This window comes from Mustela lutreola, chromosome 7, assembly GCF_030435805.1.
Source record: "Mustela lutreola isolate mMusLut2 chromosome 7, mMusLut2.pri, whole genome shotgun sequence".
NCBI lineage: Eukaryota > Metazoa > Chordata > Mammalia > Carnivora > Mustelidae > Mustela > Mustela lutreola.
The window spans coordinates 149762693-149780315 of record NC_081296.1 but is presented as its reverse complement, the minus strand read 5'-3'; the positions used below and the strand labels follow the sequence as shown (position 1 = coordinate 149780315).

At 52.6% G+C, this 17623-nt stretch overlaps 1 protein-coding gene across 8 annotated transcripts in view; it reads right to left on the bottom strand.

Moving 5' to 3' along the window:
• Window positions 1-993: 993 nt before the first annotated feature.
• The window catches only part of PPP2R5C (protein phosphatase 2 regulatory subunit B'gamma), a 121964-nt gene continuing 105334 nt past the window's right edge, over window positions 994-17623 (bottom strand). For 2 of the 8 annotated variants that reach the window (XM_059183132.1, XM_059183136.1), the window contains 5 exons: window positions 16617-16744; window positions 15171-15272; window positions 13666-13738; window positions 9653-9769; window positions 994-3894 (listed from right to left, as the gene is read on the bottom strand). In XM_059183132.1, coding sequence (XP_059039115.1) covers window positions 3763-3894; window positions 9653-9769; window positions 13666-13738; window positions 15171-15272; window positions 16617-16744 — 552 coding nt within the window. In that variant the 3' untranslated portion in view covers window positions 994-3762. Of the gene's footprint in view, window positions 3895-4975; window positions 5094-6002; window positions 6076-6244; window positions 7095-9652; window positions 9770-13518; window positions 13739-15170; window positions 15273-16616; window positions 16745-17623 lie in introns of those variants that run through there. The other 6 variants (XM_059183135.1, XM_059183137.1, XR_009355903.1 and 3 more) reach the window with 5 other exon arrangements.

Below are 17623 nucleotides of genomic sequence, written 5' to 3'. Positions count from 1 at the left end.
CGTGCCCGGCCTCACCCGTCAAGGAGGGGACCCGTGGCAGAGGCTCCTGGGGGCATGAGGACCGAGCGGGCCCGCACCGCCTCCAGCGGCCCCCGCGGCAGGTGCTGCTTGCGGAAGGAGGCACAGAGCGGGGTCCACCTGCCAGCCTGACATAGGAGCTGTGCGACACTGGGCTTGGGGTGTGCGTCCACCTCCTGAGTTCCCTCAGATGTCCCTGACCCACAGATGCTACCAACACGGCGCTTCCCCGATTCCAGGATCGGAGGCAAGGGACGCCTGGTCCGAGGTCACGGCCAGCTCCTAGTGGCGCCGCATTTAGGGTGTCCTGCATGAAGTGGGGTATGTGTGGCTCTCCGAACTGCCCCACGGAGTGACCATGGACACAGACCTGCCACCCGCCCCAGCTCCAGAGCCACGTGTCCCTTACTCCCCCGCCAAGAGCAGGGCCTTGGGAGACCACGGGACGGAGACGGGTACGGAGGTGCACAGGTCACCTCTTGCCCAGCGTGGTGGCCAAGGACATGGGCGGCTTGTGGCAATGGCTCAAGGAGACACCCTGAGTCTTGGCCTCCTTTGTTGACTTTTCGCTCACAGCCTCAGCGAGACGGAGGTTCCCCATCAGGAATGGGGTGGGTGGGCTGAGACCCTGGATTCAGATTCCCTATGATTCTACTCTGTCTGCAAGACACCGGTTTCTTTTCAAGAATCATTTTAAGCTTCGTGATTTGGGCTCAGATAATTCCATTTCTATAAATTGTGCTCTGACTCACGTTTGCCTCCTCAAAGATGAGTGGGGGCGGAGAAAGGCACCTCTACTTTATTCCCCGAGGGAGGTGAGCCATGATCTCACGGAGCGGGCCAGGGACGCTGGGCTGGGGCCTCTGACCGGGAGACGGGGAGCAGAGGATGTCCTCTTGCCCGAAGGGAGGCCTGCTAACCCGCCAGGCCCGGCTGGCCTGACACCATGGCTAAATTTAGTTTCATGATGAGCAATAAAATTCACATGTTCTTTATTTAGTCCATATAATACACCATTTTTAGAGTTTTTTTTTTTTTAAATTGGATAAAAGAGCATATTAAATGGCACGTGTATGAAGTTTTCTCTTCATAAACAATGTCAGAACAAAAAGTCTTGAATTACAAAATGTTAAAAAATATGTAGGTACTTAACATTTCACTAGAGCGTAAAGTTACAGATATCCTCTAAAGAAAAATAATTGTGCCACTTACCTATTTTTGCTGTTTCTATGAACTTTTTTATTCTGTACATAGGACATTTTGTACAAAATATGAAGTCTACATTTTTATTACTTGTTACCATAAAACAAAGATACAATGTATGTACAATATTAAAAGGAAGCCGTACTAAAGCCACACTAAAAAGACACTCGGAATAGTGACATTTTTGATGTACAGATACATTTTGGAAAGAGTGAAGATGCCGAACGCAGAACTTTATGAAGAAAAACAGTCACCGGTTTATTTTCAATGTAGTACTTTTTGAAATCAGTTTGGTACAGAATAAACAGTGTATCTATATAATAATATATAAGTTGAACAATTAGCACAGGGAATCTGAGTACTAACTAGGAAAACTTTAATAGGCCAAAATATTAAATAATAGTCTTGTCAAAGAAAATTAGTCTCTCTCAAAACTCCCCCCCCCCCTTTTTGGTGAATGTTTGTCTTCAATAAAGAGCAGAAATAAAACCTAGACAAAAAGGTGTTCTTACAGGCTGAGCTTTATACAGTCACCCAAATTGTGGATATTTTGCTTTTTACCTAGGGCAGAAGAGAGTCTTCCTAGAACCCTCTCTCACACACATACTGAACATCCAAAATCAAGGATATTTGAGAATCTATCAGCTAAAGACGGAAGTTCAAACAATGGTATATCAAAATACAGAAGACGCTGCTTTATACAATAAAAAGCACCCTCTTTCCTTCAAAAGGAAAAGGCATCTAAGCTTTTTTTAAATTATAGATTTCATAATGGTAAAATGGATAGATTACTTGTCAAGTTTCTCAGGAAGTGTTTCTTCTTGAAAAGTGGCCTTTCCCACTTTCAGCTGGGGCAATCTTTTTAGTTAGTACTTGACTTGGCTCCTAGCCCAGACCCCCCCACCCCCCATGACCTTCCTCCAGGGACACAAGGAAATCAACATCGTGTGTGGACGTAAGTGACACCAGGGGCAGCAGGCACCACGGCCGGGGGACCGTGTCTGCTTTCCACAACGTTTCCGTGGACACCCGAGACCTCGATTAAAATAAAAGAAGCCATGTTTTATCTTTTTATGCATCAAGACATTTAACATGAACTTAATCTCGTCTTATACCAGAGACAAGAGAAACTAGAGTCATTTGTTCAGAATAGGGACACGTCTCCAACAGCTCTCAAGCAGGATAAATAAGTCAAAACACGAGCCACCCTGAGAGAGATACAGAGCAGACGAAGCGCTAAGGGTAGAGGTTTTTCTCCTCGTGCTATTCCATTCCAAACAAAAGCTAGACACATGCAAGGAAGTCCGTGAAATTTAATAGCAGCATTTGAAGACCAATGAGGACTTAGACGCTGTATGTCCCTCATGAGGTGTTTATAATGTGTGCTCGGTTCCCCTGGACAGGGTCACAGTAAGCCCTCACACCACCGCCGCTGCCACCGCTGCCCACTGGCGCTTGGGGACCACATCCCGGCAGCCAGGGGACACCAGGGCGGCGCCCTGCACGGACCGGGGCACTCTTGTTACTTTCCGCCCAGAGGCAGGCTGCAGCTCGTGATGGGCCAAGATCTGGCCCGACTCAAGATGATCTCGTTCTGACCTTTTATAAAATGTAGAAAATGGATTCTCAGAGATGATACCTTTATTAATTCTAGAGCCTTGTGAAAGGGCAACTATGTTTAGACAAAATAAAAGTCTGCAAACAAACCAAAAAAAAGGGGGTGGGGAACACAACATTTGAAAATTCCAATTCCAGTCAAGGTAGGCAGAGAAAGCTCTCTTTTAAGGTAAGCTTCTCCTGTGAGCTTAACTCCTGGGGTCCCTGGTGCTGGGCCCCAGGCTTGGAAATATGGCTTTAGCGGTACCCAAAAGAAGTGACAGTGCACAGATGTCACACATCAAAGGAAAGAGACACCATCTGAAAACACGGTGGCCGAGGATTGTCATGTCACTTTTCTCAGTAAGTCATGTTAGAACGAGGACAGCAAATAGCCATCTCAGTGAGATAAAAAGAAAGGAAGAAAAAGAAAGAGAGGAGGAGAGAGAGAGAGAGAGAGAGAGAGAGAGAGAAGCTACTGGCGTTAACAATCACAGAGAAACAACGGAAAAGGTTTGTAGAGTCTTCAGAAATAGGTAATACTTTTTTAAAGTGTTCCTTTGATTTGCAGAACAGTGATATTACCATAGAACCACTTGTATAAATGATCACGAATTCCGGGTGGGTAGAATGTGAAGAGGATGACCAGGGTGCTCTCCTTAGCTCTGATTTTGGGAAACAGTCTTATGGGGGCTGCGCCGGGGCTGGGCCCACTCGCGGGGGACGTGGCCGGCAGCCCTCGGCTCTGCCGACCCATCCGAGAAGCCACCATTGTTTGAACTCCTAATCTCGAGCTGAGGCAGAAGTGCATTATTGCCTACAGAACGGGGTCGAAGAAAGCTCTGACTCTGAGTGTAACTGATTTGTATGGCACAAAAAGGATGTACTTTCTACAGAATCCGGAAAAGAACAGGCACCCCCAGGCCGCAGCGGTCCTCCGGGGGGCTAGCGCCCGTCCTGGGAGACCAGCTCGTCAGCTCTGCAGTGAGCCTCCAAGGCGTTCTTGGTGTGGCGGTCCTGAGGCAGCTCGGACTTGCGGCGCACGACAGGCCGGTCCTTCTTCAGATCTTTCTGTGCCTGGAATTACAAAGGCAGTGGCATTGGCTACGAGTGAAGCCATCAGAGGATGGAGCTCATGTCTGCATGCTAAGTCAAAGGGCAGCCATAAGTCGGGTGCCCAGCACCCACATTGTAAGGCCGACAGAGGAACAAGCACCCCAAACTGGGTGCGGCCACCGGCAGTGACCTAGCAGCTAGTGGGAAGGGTGGTGTGCACAAAACACTGGCAGTCTGGGTTCCTAGAAAAGTGCAGTTCCGTCCCAGTACTCGGTACCTCTGTTTTTTGCAAGTTCACCAGTTCTAGGAAATGTCCTCAGTAGCAAAACCCCACTGCAGCGAACGCTACTGAAGGCATCTCTGTGCCCACGGCCATTACAGAAGCCGTTCGGAAAGTGGAAATTTCCTCTGGAGGGAAATAAAAAGAATGAATGAAAACCACATTGAAACTGGATTTAAAGAAAAGGTCCAAAATGTCTATTCAATTTGAAAAAAAGGTCCTTAGAGTAAAAGAGGCATTATGTGGGTCACTTCGGGGAACAAACCCCCTAGAACTTCAAAAAAACGATACTTAATTATGCACATAAAATTTTCTAGTATTAAGGATAGGAAATAAAAGATTCCCTCCCCCACAACATTGTCTTTCTGAAGTTTAGGACATTGTGGTTTTACTTAAAAAACAACAACAAAAAAAGAATCCTGGTTTTGCACAAGGATTTAGAGAACTGCGTCTGCTATGGAAGCAGGGTGGTGGTTGCTGATACAGGGTGTTTATACTGAAGGCACCCGTTCCCGTAAGTAAAAGGTGAACACGTCAGTCGGTTTTGGGGCAGGGCCAGGGCATCCGTACCAGTGTTTCTGAAACAAGACAAGCCACAGAAATCATCTGAACACCAGAGGACTGCCAATTAGCTGTACACTTCAGCCAGAAGCAAGTGCTTCTGCTTGGCATCTCCATCGACAAGACAGACTTTAAAGAGGATGTACTGACTTCCGTGGTTGTGAACAAAAGCTTTATCAGAGAAAATTCATTTCAAGTCAATTGTCTGACAACTAAAGGGACAAAACCACAGCCACCTCTCAGAGTCTGGGGATATCTAACCTCTGCGTAAAGTACACTTCTGGCTTTTAGAAGCAATTCCAGAACCCACAGAAGCCAAATGTGGAAAGTTCACGTTTTTGCAGAGCTAAGTATTTCTCAGGGTTCTTTGCAGATTTATCTGTGGAAAAGGCAGGGACATCAAGGTTTAGAAAGAGCCTTGTGTGATGTTCCGGGAATATTTCTAGAAACGTGACGTGAATATTCACACTCATTTATGGGAGAGGTGGGAGTCTGGCTTTTTGCCCCTGTAGGTTAGTGCTCGCGGCTTCAGGAGAAGCACCCCCATCGGGGAGCTGTGAGGGGCACAGCGCCGGGCGTGTTTGCTTTTGGCCCACAAGGAACCCAAGAGGGAACAATTCTACCCTGAAAACAAAGCCAAGCGAAGCCAAGCCAAACCCAGACGTTTACAGACTCGGTATAGTTCACCCCCGCTGAAACAGGCATTCCGAAGAGAAGAAACATGTGAGCAGAAAAAGGCCACGGTCGAAACTGGGGAACTGGAACCAGAAGTGCAAATGCAGAGAACACACAAGCCCTGGGAGCATCTGCGAGGACCGTGGGCCGGACGCGCCGGGCTTCCTGCGCGGGCATCTCAGACTGGGTGTCAGGCATTGCGTGACAAGAGGAGAAAGATCAGAAAGACAGCAGGCGGGGAAGGACGACAGGGCGTGCGCACGGTCACCCCGAAGGGGCAGGCTGGGGGGGGCGTGTGGGCCGTGGGCGGACGCGGTAAGCAGGTGGAGCGTGAGGCACGGCCTCCGTCTGCCACGTGCGGGCAGATCTACGAGGCTTGAGTTTCCATATAGGAAGTGGGAGCAGGACACGAAGGTGGCGAACATAATCCTCCATGTTTTTACTACGCGGCTGAGGACACAGCTAACCCCCAAATGTCTCAAGGGACCCGTTTCATCTTCACCAGCGGGGATGACAGAGAGGAAAGGGAGAGCACCTCCTGGGCACGGCACTGTTTGTCGTCTTGTCCTCAGCACACAAGCCTCACACACTCTACGTTTGGAGGAAGGAGTACCTTCACTGCCCGCCTCTCCGTCTCTCTACACCTTCCTGATCTGCGTGCTCGGCACTGCTTTTCTCCCGACCGACTGTTAGAAATGAGAATTGTTAACATTTTAAACGTCTCTGGTATAAATGTCATTCACATGAAATTTACTACTCCTCTTTGGATGTTCCATGGAGGGTTAGACAAGCTCCTCCCTCTCCCCCCAAATAAAAATGCAAATCATGGTTCTGACAGGTCAATACCTAATTTCTCCCCAGAATTCCGACCAACCGCACCCCACCTCCTGCCTCCTCTGCCATCGACCTCGCCCATGTGTCCCATCCTGGCCAACATTCAAGTCATTTTAAAGAAATGTGGAATTATTTTGGGAAAATAAAATTAGCCAGAGATACAATTAAAAGGGCCCTGAAAATACTCAGACTTTAATTTTTAGCGATAACTTTTTATGTGATTTGGTCTCCAAATTGTGCACAAGTTCTCCTACATCGAGGTATTTTTCTCTTTGCTTTAACGATGGTGTTTTGAGATTTTCAGGATACAGGACTCCAACATTTTTCAAATTCAGGAGAGTCTATTATATCAAATATTATACCTACGAGACTGCACTAGAAATACCTTCACCTGGTTGGCTTGAAATGGGACGGGATTCAATGGACTCACAAAAATCCGTAACAAGCCCTAAAATCAGATGGTATTAGTCTTCCAGTTCTTTTCTTTTTCCAAGTTGTTTGGCTATTCTGGGTCCTTTGTGTTGCCATGTGGATGTTAGAATCCGTATGTCATTAAAAAAAAAAAAGTATGCTGGGGTTCTGATTGAGATCACATTAATTTGGGTAGAACGGGTGTTTTTTTTTTTTTTTTTAAAGATTTTTATTTATTTATTTGACAGAGATCACAAGCAGACAGAGAGGCAGCAAGACGGAGAGGAGGAAGCAGGCTCCCTGCTGAGCAGAGAGCCCGATGCGGGGCTCAATCCTAGGACCCTGAGATCATGACCTGCGCCGAAGGCAGAGGCTTAACCCGAGGAACCACCCAGGCACCCCTGAGAACGGGTGTTTTAATGCCATTGAGTCTTCAACTCAGGAGCGTGATCGTAGAGATCTAAGAAAAAATTATGCAGAAAAGTTAGTTACATCACCTCGCAAGAGTCACGGAAATACATACGCTACAGGAGTTCTCCGGAACCACCTGTCTGCCTCGGGTCAGTCAGAACCAGGTGGGTGCATGAGTAGAGACCGAGCCTTTTGCATTCCGGGGAAGGACGCACACCGCCGAGGGCACAGGACAGATCAACCAGGGCCATTTCCCCACTCACGATGAGAATGCTATTTCGATTTGCCTTCTTGATCAAATACTTGATTCCTCATAGAGGAATCATAAATAAGACCACAATTTACGTGTTCTTTACGTCTTGGACATAGGCCGTTCTTTTCCTAGCGTTGATCATGACCTGCAGCGGGTCAAGGACGGACTAACCCCCACAATTAATGTGTCAGAACTGGCTTGTAAACCGTCAGCTTCCTGTCCACTGCCGAAAGGTCTACATGACTTAAAAACTAAGGTGGTGGGGCGCCTGGGTGGCTCAGTGGTCAAGCGTCTGCCTTCGGCTCAGGTCATGATCCCAGGGTCCTGCATCGGGCTCCCAGCTCCGTGGGGAGTCTGCTTCTCTCTCTGACCTTCTCCCCGCTCATACCCTCTCTCTCTCAATAATAAATAAATAAATAAAATCTTAATAAATAAATAAATAAATAAATCTTTAAACAAAACAAAACAAAACACACAACACAACAAAAAAACCCTCTAGGGCGCCTGGGTGGCTCAGTGGGTTAAGCCGCTGCCTTCGGCTCAGGTCATGATCTCGGGGTCTTGGGATCGAGTCCCGCATCGGGCTCTCTGCTCAGCAGGGAGCCTGCTTCCCTCTCTCTCTCTGCCTGCCTCTCCATCTACTTGTGATTTCTGTCAAATAAATAAATAAAATCTTTAAAAAACAAAAACAAACAAACAAAAAACCCCTCTAATGTTGTCCCAGATTCCGGGGCAGCACTCTCAGTACGAGGGGTGCTGCTTTGATATCTGTGTCTGTAAGCACTAGGCGAGCTCTCATGTCTTTAGTACTTAGTACACTTCAAGCCACAAAATCAAAATGGCAATTTAAAAAATGACCTCAAATTCCTCTTCCAGTTAAAAAAAAGTGAAGCAGGAAAATGAATGTCCCCCCAGGGAGGACAGAGAAAAATGGGGATTTTTGAGATTTTTTAATTACATCTGTTCACGGCTAACAATTATGGACTCCAACTGAACTAAGTCAAAATAAGTCACTGACATCCACTAGGCGTTTACGGAGTTCCCCCACCGTATTTCTGGTACTGAAGTTTTGTTCTTCTGCTAAGGCTGGGAGCTGGCTGGGCAAGAAGGGGCACGTGCGTGGTGGTCACTGCAGCTGCCTCCCTGGGCAGCCTTGTGCAAAACGACTCTGGACTGATGCCGCCCAGTTGGGAAAACAAAACAAAACAAAACATGTTCCAATATGGAACTCCAAATTCCCTAGTAGCCACGTTAAAAAAGTAAAAAGCAATAGGTGAAATGAATTTTAACAGCGTTTCAAAATTTAACCCAATATATCTAAAATGCTGTCATTTCAACATATAAGCAAGAGTAAAAAATTATGAATGAGATGCTTTTGCTGTCGAGCCTGGGGGTTCCTGTGCTCTGGGCTGTCAGCACAGCTCGGTGCAGATGGCCACGCTGTGAGGGCTCAGCAGCCCCATGGGGCTTGCGGCCACGAGTAAGGACAGCGTGGTCTGGGCGGTGGCGGGCCTGCGCTCTTGCTGATGCCCCATCCCGTCTGATCAAGTGGGGAGTGAAATCTGCCCGAGTTAAAACCTCTGCTCAAGTGAGTTGTGAACAACATGAGCATTGGTACACTGCCTGCGTCCAGCCACCCTGACCTCGGGCCCTTCGGAATCTTAGTGCTGGCTGTCATCAGGGATCCTCAAGGTTCCAGAATCAGGAAGGCCCCCGCCCCCCAGAGAAACACGGCCAGGACAGGCTCCTCATGCACAGGCGGGACACCTGCCCTCTGAAGCCCCCACTGTCTGCGTGTTCCCAGCTTGGTAATGTGGGCGGTCTCTGGATGGGTGGGGGTCTGAACACGTACCCCCACCACCGTGGGAACAAACCACCTGAGCACAGGGGTCACCCCAACAAGGCCCCCGGCTCGGGCCCCTTCCCGCCAGGCAGTGCTGTTCTGCTGTCAGGGAGGGAGACGGGGCTCGGCCCCAGGGCTGCCACGGGCGGCCGACCGGGGATGTCCCTGGGCCAGAGCGTGAGCGGGAGGCTCACAAGGAAGACGGTGGAATGACGCCACTTCCCGCTCTGCAAAGGCTTTGGCTTCGCGCGCCAGGGACGGTCAGCGGCTGAGACCGTTACTCGTGGGAATGAAGACAAAAGACTCACATCTCAGGCGCAGCCTCGAGACTCAATGATTTCTAGTCGTTTGCTCCCTGAGGTGCAGAAAAGGTACCTCCCGTGAGCTGGCCCGGACCGGGGAGCCCGCCCAGAAGGCAGCGACGGAAAGCGCGTCCCTCCGGGCTCCGGTGATGGGGCTCGGGCAAGCCCACCACGGGCGCCCCGGCTCCGCTCTGGGCGGTGCGTGTTACCTGGCGAGCCTCTTCATTCGCGGCCTTTCTCAGCATCTGCACATCTTCCAATAAAGGCCCGTCTGTCTCCATTGCAACCGGAATGGTCACGGTGCTTGCTGGGCTATACACTGCGTACTGCAATGCAAAGCGCGCAGTCACTCTCTGGGCGCAGGGCCCGGGCCGGAAGGCTCGCGTCCTGGCGGGGGCAAGTCTTCCCTCCGGCGGCCCCCCTACCCTGGGCCCTCTCCTGCAGCCCACAGGGTGGCCGTTAAACCAGCCTGTGCCCGCGGGCCTTGGAAACCAGCCCGCGTCTACCCTTCCAGGCCCAGCGGCACTGGGTGGGACTAGGACTTCGGCTCCAGACTCCCCTCCAAGGCTCCCCTGGGACGGTGGGACCATGGGGCGGCACCCGCCAGGCAGCCTCGCTCGGAGCCTGTGTGCATGCGCTCCCCTGGCCTGCTCTTCACGCCCACAGCCTCCCCTCCCTGTCCAGGCTGGCACCTGCCGACCTGACTCTCCTGCCCATGCTCTTAACTCCCTGGAGCTGTTATCCATCTGCCCCTTTGTCCACATGCCACACGTCTCAGTCGTCTAGCCAAACTCCGTGACTCGCTTCTGCCCAACAGCTGGGCTACGCACTGGAAGCCCGTGGCCGTGGAGCCTCGACTCAGCTGCTTCCTCCTTCCCATGCCACTGGGCGCCCAGGCACCTGCCACTCCCATCCACGCCGCCGTGGCCACACGCGCGAGAGCGCCTGGGTGCCGCCCCTTCCAGGCACCAGACGTGTTGCTGCCAGAAAGAACTTTCTGAAATCCAAGTCTGACTAGGCCACTTTGCTCTTCAGGACTCTTAAGACCTGCACCTGTTCTCGGGGCTAAACACCCACGTTTGTCCCCGCTCCAGCTGCTCCCAAGCACAGACCACGCCCAGACCCCTCCTCCTTCGCCAACAGTCCACCTGTGCTCAACAGGCTTCCGTCCTCTGCCCTCTCTGCCTTGAGAACCTCCCCTGGATCCAGACTGGGTGGCTGAGACGTCCCCTGCGAGGGGTTCAGCCCTCTTGCTGGGGACACCGTGACTATGGACACCCCAGTGTGGCTTTCTGTGTCCCAGATGGAGACAGGAAGCAGACCTCCTGCCCACCTTCCTCTCCAGCATGTCCCCATGCGTGTTACGATCTGGCCATCTGAATGCATTCTCTCTGCCTCCATCTGGCTCCCCTCATGGACCCCTGAGCCCCTCGGAGCGGTGTCCTGCCCCCATCTTTGTATCTTGGGAAGGTTCCACAATTCAGGACACCCAGCTGGTGCCCATCTGCTGAGGGAAGCGGCTGTCTCCTCGGTGCCGAGCCCCCAGGGGCTCCCAGAAGCACAACTAAGCGCAGGACTCGTCGGGCCCGTGCTGAGAGCGGCACGCGGCTCCCAAGTCCTCACTGGGGCTCAGGGCGAAAAGAAGAACGAACGAGAATGTTACAAAATGGTCCCAGCCAAAGGAGGGCCACAGAGCAGGCCCCGGTAGGAGAGGATTCCTACTAGGGATAAAACTGTCGAGGCTGGAGTCCACAGCAGGGTCAAGGAACACACACGTCGCCCAGAGACGCCCACCTCTCAAGGGAAAGCGGCCAGCCGGGCCCCGCGCCCTGGGCCCGAGGCTGCACCCGAGGTTCACAGAAGCGCCTGTCATCACGTCACACAATTCCGACCAAAGTCAGGGAGAAGCGAACACTAGCTGTCCCTGGCCTCTTGGGAGGGCTAGGAGAACACAGTCTCGGGAGAAAGCCTCAGTATTCCAGGACTCGAACAAATTAAACCACGCGTGGTATTCAACAGCTCTAGCAGAACCGCCACAATGGCCATGACAAACGCGACCGGAAATCTGGGAGGCTCCGCCGACTCCCCGAGCCTCGCAGGACGGATGGCGCACGTCCGATCTGAGCGGGGGAGCCTCGGGGCGACTTCCAGACACAGCTCAGGGGGCAGACTTGCAGAAGAAGCAATGAACTCATACCTCAAGAAGACAGACCTGAGACGGGGAGCCAGGCTCGAAGACCCCACTGTTCCCATGACGGAAACAAGAAACACGCTGTAGTCCACACAGCTCTCTGCTTCCTGCGGTCGTTGTGACAAAGGGCACACAGTGACTGGAGCTTGGAAAAGGTTCCCTCTCTCAAGTGAAGACCAAGTCCCGAGGCCTTGCTTCCAGCTCTGAGACATTCCTAGCCCAGGAAGTGTTTTCCTTGGGGGATGTGGCGCCGGGACTGCGCGGGCAGATGGGACTCACGGGGGGTGACTCACACGGGTTCAACAGGGAGCCAGCCGGTCAGCCTCGTGCCCTGAACGTCACGGTCACCAACGGCGCCTGGCGAGCACAGGCAGGGCCTGCCCGGGACGCCGCAGAGAGCAGCCCAGAGGAGTAAAAACGTCGCGTAAGAGAAACTCAGGAGCAGCTCAGAAAAAGGGAGACGGGAGCAGTGTCTATTTCAGAAGGGACACCTGCTACCGCACAGCAGTGAAAACCAGGCCACGCCGTTACACAACCCACCAGCTCTTTCCCGTTTGTGGCAGGAAGGCTTCGTGCGGGTTTCCATGAGATCATTTCTATATTCTCAGTAAGATAAACAGAAGTGGGCTCTCTGACTTGTGCATGGTTCACGCGTCGCAGGGTGTCGAGGTGGCGGGTGCGGGGGCTGGGGTCCCGGCCGGCCCCCTGCACGCGGCTGTCAGGCAGGGCCGCCTGCCTCCACCTGCCCCAGATTCCCACTTTTCCTGTGTCTTAGAAAGAAATGTCAGTATTTTAACCACACACACTCTGTTTCTTACAGCAGATGCCCGGAGCTGTGTGCCTGCACGGGGCACGCACGGGTTCACGGTCACCTCACAACAGCGATTCTGTGAAGAGCACAGAACAGAGGCCGTAAAGGGGACGCTGCTGGGTTGTTCTACGCGGGGACCGGGACCTCACTTAAGAAAGTCATTCCAGTTTCCGAAGGCTTAAGTCTCCTGAATGTGGTTTTCTTGAGGGAAGTACAAGCAAGACGTCACACAGATCAGACACATACGTTTAATAAACCTCTGTTCATGCATCGCTTTTCAGGCAACGTCAGACTGAAAAACCGGCAGCACGGAATTAGCGAACAACCTGTGCACACCTCTCACCCCGGAAAAGCGGACTGCTTGGAATCCAGCCCACCTGCACGAACCTTTAGGGTTCTAAAGGGAGCTGAGTGGTTCTCCTAAAGTACGATCTCGTCTTTTCTGGGAGGCGGAGGACAGCCTGGGGACCGTGCCTGTGGCAGGGACGCATCCCCGTGATTTTCAGACTGGCCCCGAACCAGAAGGAGCAGCTGCCGGACAGTGCTGCAGTCCATTGGGACCAGTGGACATGACACCCAAGACCACGCAGCTCAGAAGCCCACACGCCGGCCCCACAGCGGGCACTCTGTAGGGCGCCACTGCTGGCAGCTCCATGGGACACGCCACGTGCGCCCGCCTGCCACAGTGCACTGGAGGCTTCTAGCCAGGTTGGGAGGAAGGGTTAGGGCCAACACGACAGAAGTCAGGCAATTTTCAACAATTAAAGGCTCAGCCTCCAGGAACCTGGTTTTAGGAAAAAGGCCACCCAACTTTGTACTTCATCTATTTCAAATCTAACTTTTTTTTCAAATGATTTTGATATTAAAAAGAAAGGACATACCACTTGAGTGACAGCGTCTACGACATTTGTGGGGAGAAAGCAAATTGCAATCTTGGCCCCCAAGCAGAGGCTGTACTCTGGTTTCCTTTTTACCACAGTATATTGGTAAGATTTAGATCTTACTGAAAAGAGGAGAGAAAAAAATCAATTCTGTGGTAAAAACTTGGGGGGGCAAAAACCAGTTGCTTGTACAAAAGTTGAGAAGCACATTTATTGCAGACATGCCCACATACAAGGTTACCGAGACCCGCCCCGCCCCTCGCGCGAGGACCTCACGTTCCCAGCTCATAAAAACATTCAGTAACGCCCTGGAGGTTTTCACGTTACTCTTTTTAGTACCTGGGGGTTTGCTTTGGCTAGATTTTCTATTTTAACCCACGCTTCTTCTCGTTCCTTCATTTTTAGCTTCTCTCTGAAAAACAGCAAAACATCATTGGTATTAGAGACAGGGATCACATGCAAGCAGAGGCGAGAGGCGACGCTGGCGTGACCAGCAGCGGCCACCTACTCTCCTCTGTCACTTCTGGTCTTACTTCCTGAGTTTCACCATGGGGAGCACCGCAGGACGGGATGTGGCACACGCGATGCACAAAACAAGTCAGACTCAGAGGCAGAGACTGAGCGAGTGAGTAGGCCACAGGGAGAACATGCTGGAGACTGTGGGCCCCGAGGACACGCGTACGAGCCCCGCAGGCCTGCACCGTCCTGCTCTCGCTGCTTCCTCGGGGAAACCTAGAGAACCTTGAAGATAAGCTTATGGGGCCGTGGAAAGTGAGACCATTCCACGGCGTACGGGAACCGAGGCTAAGGACTAACGTCCCGACAAGGACGGGTTTAAAACGAACCGTCTTCCGACCCAGTTCTCGTCCACTCCCACCGTCAGAGGCCCACAACCTTCTGTAAATCCCTTCACCTTGACCCAGCATTTCTTCTTCTTCTTTTTAATGTGGAGAATGTGCTGCGTGATCTTTAAGATCCTTTTCAGAAAGCTGAGAGACTCACCGTGTGCAAGGCGGAAGGCACGCGTGAATCCCGTGCTCGGCTCCGAAGGAGTCCGGGCCACAAAGCTGGAGGCCGGGAGGCTCCATGTGCATGAGCCCCTGCCTCCCTCCGGCCCCGCAGACCACACCTCACGCAGTGGGTCCCCCTCGTGTGTGTGTCCCTGTCTTTCCACACCACATTTTTGTCATAGGCACTGCTGTGCTGTCAGAACCTGTGATGAGGCCCCATGGACGGGACGGCATGGACGTGCCGTCTGTGAAGTGCGCGCGGGACCGCTGGTTACGTATATCCCGTAGCCTGAATTATAGTCGTGCAAAGTGTATCTTCCCGAGCCAGCTTCAAGGGACAAGCAAACAAGAAAACCTGCCCAGAGCCCAGACCTGACGGTGACGTCCTCCTCCGAGCGAGAGCTGGGCATGGGTTTCGTGAACGACGCAGGCCAGGCTTCAGACGAGGCCTGCGCCACATGCGCCCGCAAAACCGTGTCGGGATGAACACGCTTGCTTAGTCATGTAGACCTCAGGGGACAGCACTCAAACCTCGGCCTTATAGACCTGAAAAGCTCCTACGCCCCCAGCCTCTCTGTGCTCCTCAGCAAAGCTAAAGTCCGGGCTGCACGCACGTTTTTCAGAAGTGATTAAACTGGTGCCATAACAGGGAGCACAGAGATGTTCTCCGCCAACAAGTGAGTGTAACAAGTGTTTGCATTTCTGTTTCGAGGGTGACAGAGCGAGTTTGCTTTAAAGCAAGGAGCGTTTTAGGACCCACCCACCCAAGAGCTTTATTCAGGCCCGAGGAAGAGAAAACCCTTGAAAGAGTAGCTTTTGAAAGGAGCAACTTACTTCAGTTTCTCTGCTTTGAACTGCTGGGTACAGTCGTCGAACAGTTTCTGGTTCATCTCCATGAAGAGTTTCAGCGCATTGTAGATCAAGCCGTGTATTGTCCTGTAAGCAGACCCTGGTGTTCAGGCTCTGAACCCTCCAATTCTCTACCCACCTCCCTGCCCTCCTCGGCCACAGCCCTTTGCCCCCTGACCCTCCAGCTGCTGCAGAGGCCCTGTCACACGCCCCTGGGCTCTCTAACCAAAGCCCCGTCACTCTTCCAAGCAGCCCGTGGAGCGCTCCGGACTGGCCCTGGGGCCCCTCGCTTTCTGTCCTGGCTGACAGCAGCCACCTTCCGTGGAAACGGAATAAAAAACACTGACACTTGAAGAAACAGAACGTGTAGGGAAATAACGGAGACGTTTCAGCATCAAGGACATGTCAGTTTCCTTTTCATCTTAATTAAGGGTAGAAAACTTTTTTAATAATGCCAAAACAGGGCTATGGAAGACACAAAATAAAATGACCACGGAATGGCTTCATGAAGCTCAGCTTCCTGGCTCTGATGTCGAGGAGGAGGAGGCACAGCTGCTCTGTGATTCAGTGGAGCCTGGAGAGGACGCCAGTCCCACCTGCCCTCAGCGGATGGCCAAACTGGCAGCAAGACGGGCAGCAGGGCCGCGCTGTGGAGCCCAGGAAGCCCACAGTCTTGTGAGCAGCCACAGAAAAGCCTCCTCCCGCCCGCGACCACCCTCCTTGCTGCCAGGCCTGCTGCTGTTTCTGCTGCTATAGGTTCACGGGAACTTTGTAGCTCACTTCGTAACAAAACCCCACTTGTATCTGGAAACATTTAAATAACACTGCTCTCTGTGCAACAGGCAGCAGTCACCACTGCCTCTCGCATTGTACTAAATGCACACGGGGATGGTGGCTGAGCTCCAAGGCCTTTGCTCCCACCTGCTGAGCGTAATAAAAAATGATTGTGGCAGAAAAAAGGCTCCTGAAAGTCGATACAATGATGAGGTCTGCGGGGCTGTGCCAGGAGTGCCCCAGCGACCCCCAGAGCCTTGCGCTGATGCCTTATAGGGGCCCGGGACTTTCGGTACGTTGACTTCACCTGCATTTACCTTCACAACAAGGTGAAGGTCTCTGCAAAGTGCTTACGTGTGTTTCCTTTTTAAACCAGTATTTCGGACTTGGATTTCAATCCTAATTGAAGTTTCAGCGACATATGGGGAACTTTAAATGCCCCAGTGGACAGCCAGCTCTTTCCTGTTTTTCCTTTTAATTTTTAAAAAGATTTTATTTATTTATTAGAGAGAGAGAGCGCGCCCAAGCGGGGGAACGGCAGGCAGAGGGAGAGAGAGAAGCAGACTCCCCACCAAGCAGGGAGCCCGGTGCGGACCTCCATCCCAGGACCCCAGGACCGTGACCCGCGCCGAGGGCAGACGCTTCGCGCCCCCTTACTTGTTCCAGTGGGTCTTGGAGTTGCGGTACAAGGAGGGAAACATGATGGGCAGGATCTTGGCCGCGTTGTCGCTGATCAGGCTCATGATGTACTCGTTGTTCCAGTAATACAGCGCTCGCTCTGCCACCTGCAAGACGGAGGGCACAACTGTGGGGACCGGGACGAGAGACCCTCATTCAGCAGGACCCTCGCCACGACTGCGTGGAGAGGCGATGAATCACCCATCAGCCAATCGGCGCCATAGACTCGGCCCACTCGAGACCATCACCCAAGAGACCGCTGCAAAGGGCAGCGGGTTTCCTGCCCGCCAAGAACCCACTCACTCACTCCTCCACTCCTTCAAGGAACATCCAGGCTGCGCCCCGGGCTCTACATGGAGGACGTGGCCAAATGCTCCCCGCCCGCCGCCTTCTGCCTGCTCCCCTCCGCCACGGGTCCGGGAAGAGCCAAGGCGTCGGAGTGCACAAGGTGAAGCGGGACTCCCGCCCTCACAGAGCTTACGTTCCAGCAGGGCAGACACAGGATGGGAGAATTAATTCCCCCGGGGTGACAGGCCCTGGGGCGGACGGCGGCACGGAGCGTCAGGAGGGCCGCCTCGCTCAGGGTGAGCCACTGACACGTTCCAGTACGTGCAAGGGAGGCCGACAGGCTGAACAAAGGTCCTGGGGACGACCTCAGAACGAAGCCACAACGGCTGAATGAGGAGCCCAGGAGGGGAGAGCGGCAGGTGACTGAGGCCCCCTCAAACAGGAGCTGGGGTGAGGGGGACAAAAGTCGGAATGTGTTTGTGTCAGAAACAAGTGCTTGTCGACGGGGAGTCTCAGGGCCGAACAGTTTGTCCCCAAGTGTCCGTCGCTCGGCTGTGGGGAACGAGGTGTGCGAGGTGTGATGCCGTTGGGGCACACAGAACGGGAAGACAAAGACGGCTTTCCTGAGGAGCCTTTCCTAATTACTCTTAGCGAGAAGCAGGGGTTCAGTGACGGACCGAGACGCTCAAGTGTATTTT